Source organism: Apaloderma vittatum, unplaced genomic scaffold (assembly GCF_000703405.1).
Source record: "Apaloderma vittatum isolate BGI_N311 unplaced genomic scaffold, ASM70340v1 scaffold6637, whole genome shotgun sequence".
Lineage (NCBI taxonomy): Eukaryota > Metazoa > Chordata > Aves > Trogoniformes > Trogonidae > Apaloderma > Apaloderma vittatum.
The window spans coordinates 28,417-30,006 of NW_009726599.1; the positions used below are offsets into that span (position 1 = coordinate 28,417).

Sequence of the window (1,590 nt, forward strand, 5' to 3'; positions counted from 1 at the left end):
TGCGCTTCCTGCTGCGGCCTGGCGCTGTCTGACTTGGAGACTGCTGGAGTCCAAGGCTCTACCCACACGTTTAATGGCTCTTGATAACTCCTCCCCCTTCTAATGTGGCCAGTTTCATGCAATGATTAGGAAAAGCCTGTCGTGCTCTGTAAAAGTAAATAATGTTGTGATTAGCCTCTCGTTCATGTTTGCCTTCATGATACCGACCTGGCCTTGTGGAATAGGTAGATAATTTCTACTGATATTCGGAGTTCAGAGCTGTTTCTTCCAGGCTCAGATGGAAAGGTTGCTTTTGTACTGTGATCAGACACAACTGTGTGAGTCCCATCTTGGAATATAAAACTACCTGCCTTGGAAAATTGTAGCTTTCCAGTAATGTAGTGTGTTGCTTGCATAAAATTGAAATTATCCTTCCATGCTTACTATTGATTTCAGTTAAAAATGGTGTAATCGACTGTTTGTCTGTAAAGACTATTCGTTGTTCCCAGCAATGTGCAAAAAAGACATTGTGGTGTGTGTGATGTTTTTTGTTACCGAGGGAGATGGGAATTGGACAGTGACATGTGGCTGCAGAAGCTACTTTAGCAATTGATGAAAGCTGATAATCTTGCAGCTCTTCCAGAGTTGTTTTTTCAGAGATATTTGGAGTTGTTTCGCATGTGGGGAAATTAACAAGTATTTCTGTGTAAAATTCTTGCAACACGTTGTGGTGATCTCAAGCTAAGCACTTGACTACTCTGCTCTTTACTTTGATCATCGGTGTTCTGACTTTTTTTACTATTTTGTTTTTACTCTTTAGGGAAAATTACATGACTTCTGGGAGCCAGATTCATGAAATCTTGCCTAGTTCAGGGAAAATAACAGAAAAAACTCTGAAGCTGAGGAAGATGTAGAATGAATGGAGTTTCACCTTGGTGAGAACAGAAGAAATCAGTCACCTGAGTTAGAATTGAAGCTTGATTTGGGCAAATACTAGAAACTAATCTAATTTGATTAACAGTACTTTTTTTTAAATAAACCAGTTCTGAAAAATTGAAGTGGGTAAATTGAAGAAAACATAGCTATCTCTGTATTGTCTTAATTGACTAGAATTATTTTACTGTGTTGGAAACTGAGGGAAGTTTTCACGTTCCCATTGTTACTCACAAGACATATTTGAAAATGATCTGTATTGGTTTTCTTGCCAGCACGCACCTGCGAGCATTGTTTTACGATGGCTGGGGAAGAACTGCCCTGTGACCTAAAATGTGAGTTCAGAAAGTGTTAGACATGCCCTGTTGTGAGCAGGTGAGGCAGTGGTCCGAACTGAACAGAGTAACTGCAAAGCAGAATTGGCATGACCATCCGATGTCTCTAAAAAATAAAAAATACAGCAGTTGCATGTGAACAAATGACTGTTCTCATGTTCACTTGAGGGTGGGATCAGATCTTCAGAGTAGTTGTGCCCAAACAGGTTAGGTGAATGAATGCTTCTTTGCTCTGTGGTTATGCTTTATCACATAACAAAATGGAATTTGTTATGGCAGCGATGCATTCATTCTCACTGAACTTCCTCATGTTTGGGCATTAGGTTATTTATGCCACGAATGT

The 1,590-nt window shown here is 39.8% G+C and overlaps 1 protein-coding gene across 1 annotated transcript in view; it reads left to right on the forward strand.

Annotated features, from left to right (window-relative positions):
* The window catches only part of FAM178A (family with sequence similarity 178, member A), a gene marked incomplete at its 5' end in the record, with an annotated part of 24,811 nt that extends 23,976 nt beyond the window's left edge, over positions 1-835 (forward strand). Inside the window, one exon of the mRNA XM_009873339.1 lies at positions 800-835. Coding sequence (XP_009871641.1) covers positions 800-835 — 36 coding nt within the window. The remainder of the gene's footprint in view (positions 1-799) is intronic.
* Positions 836-1,590: the final 755 nt, after the last annotated feature.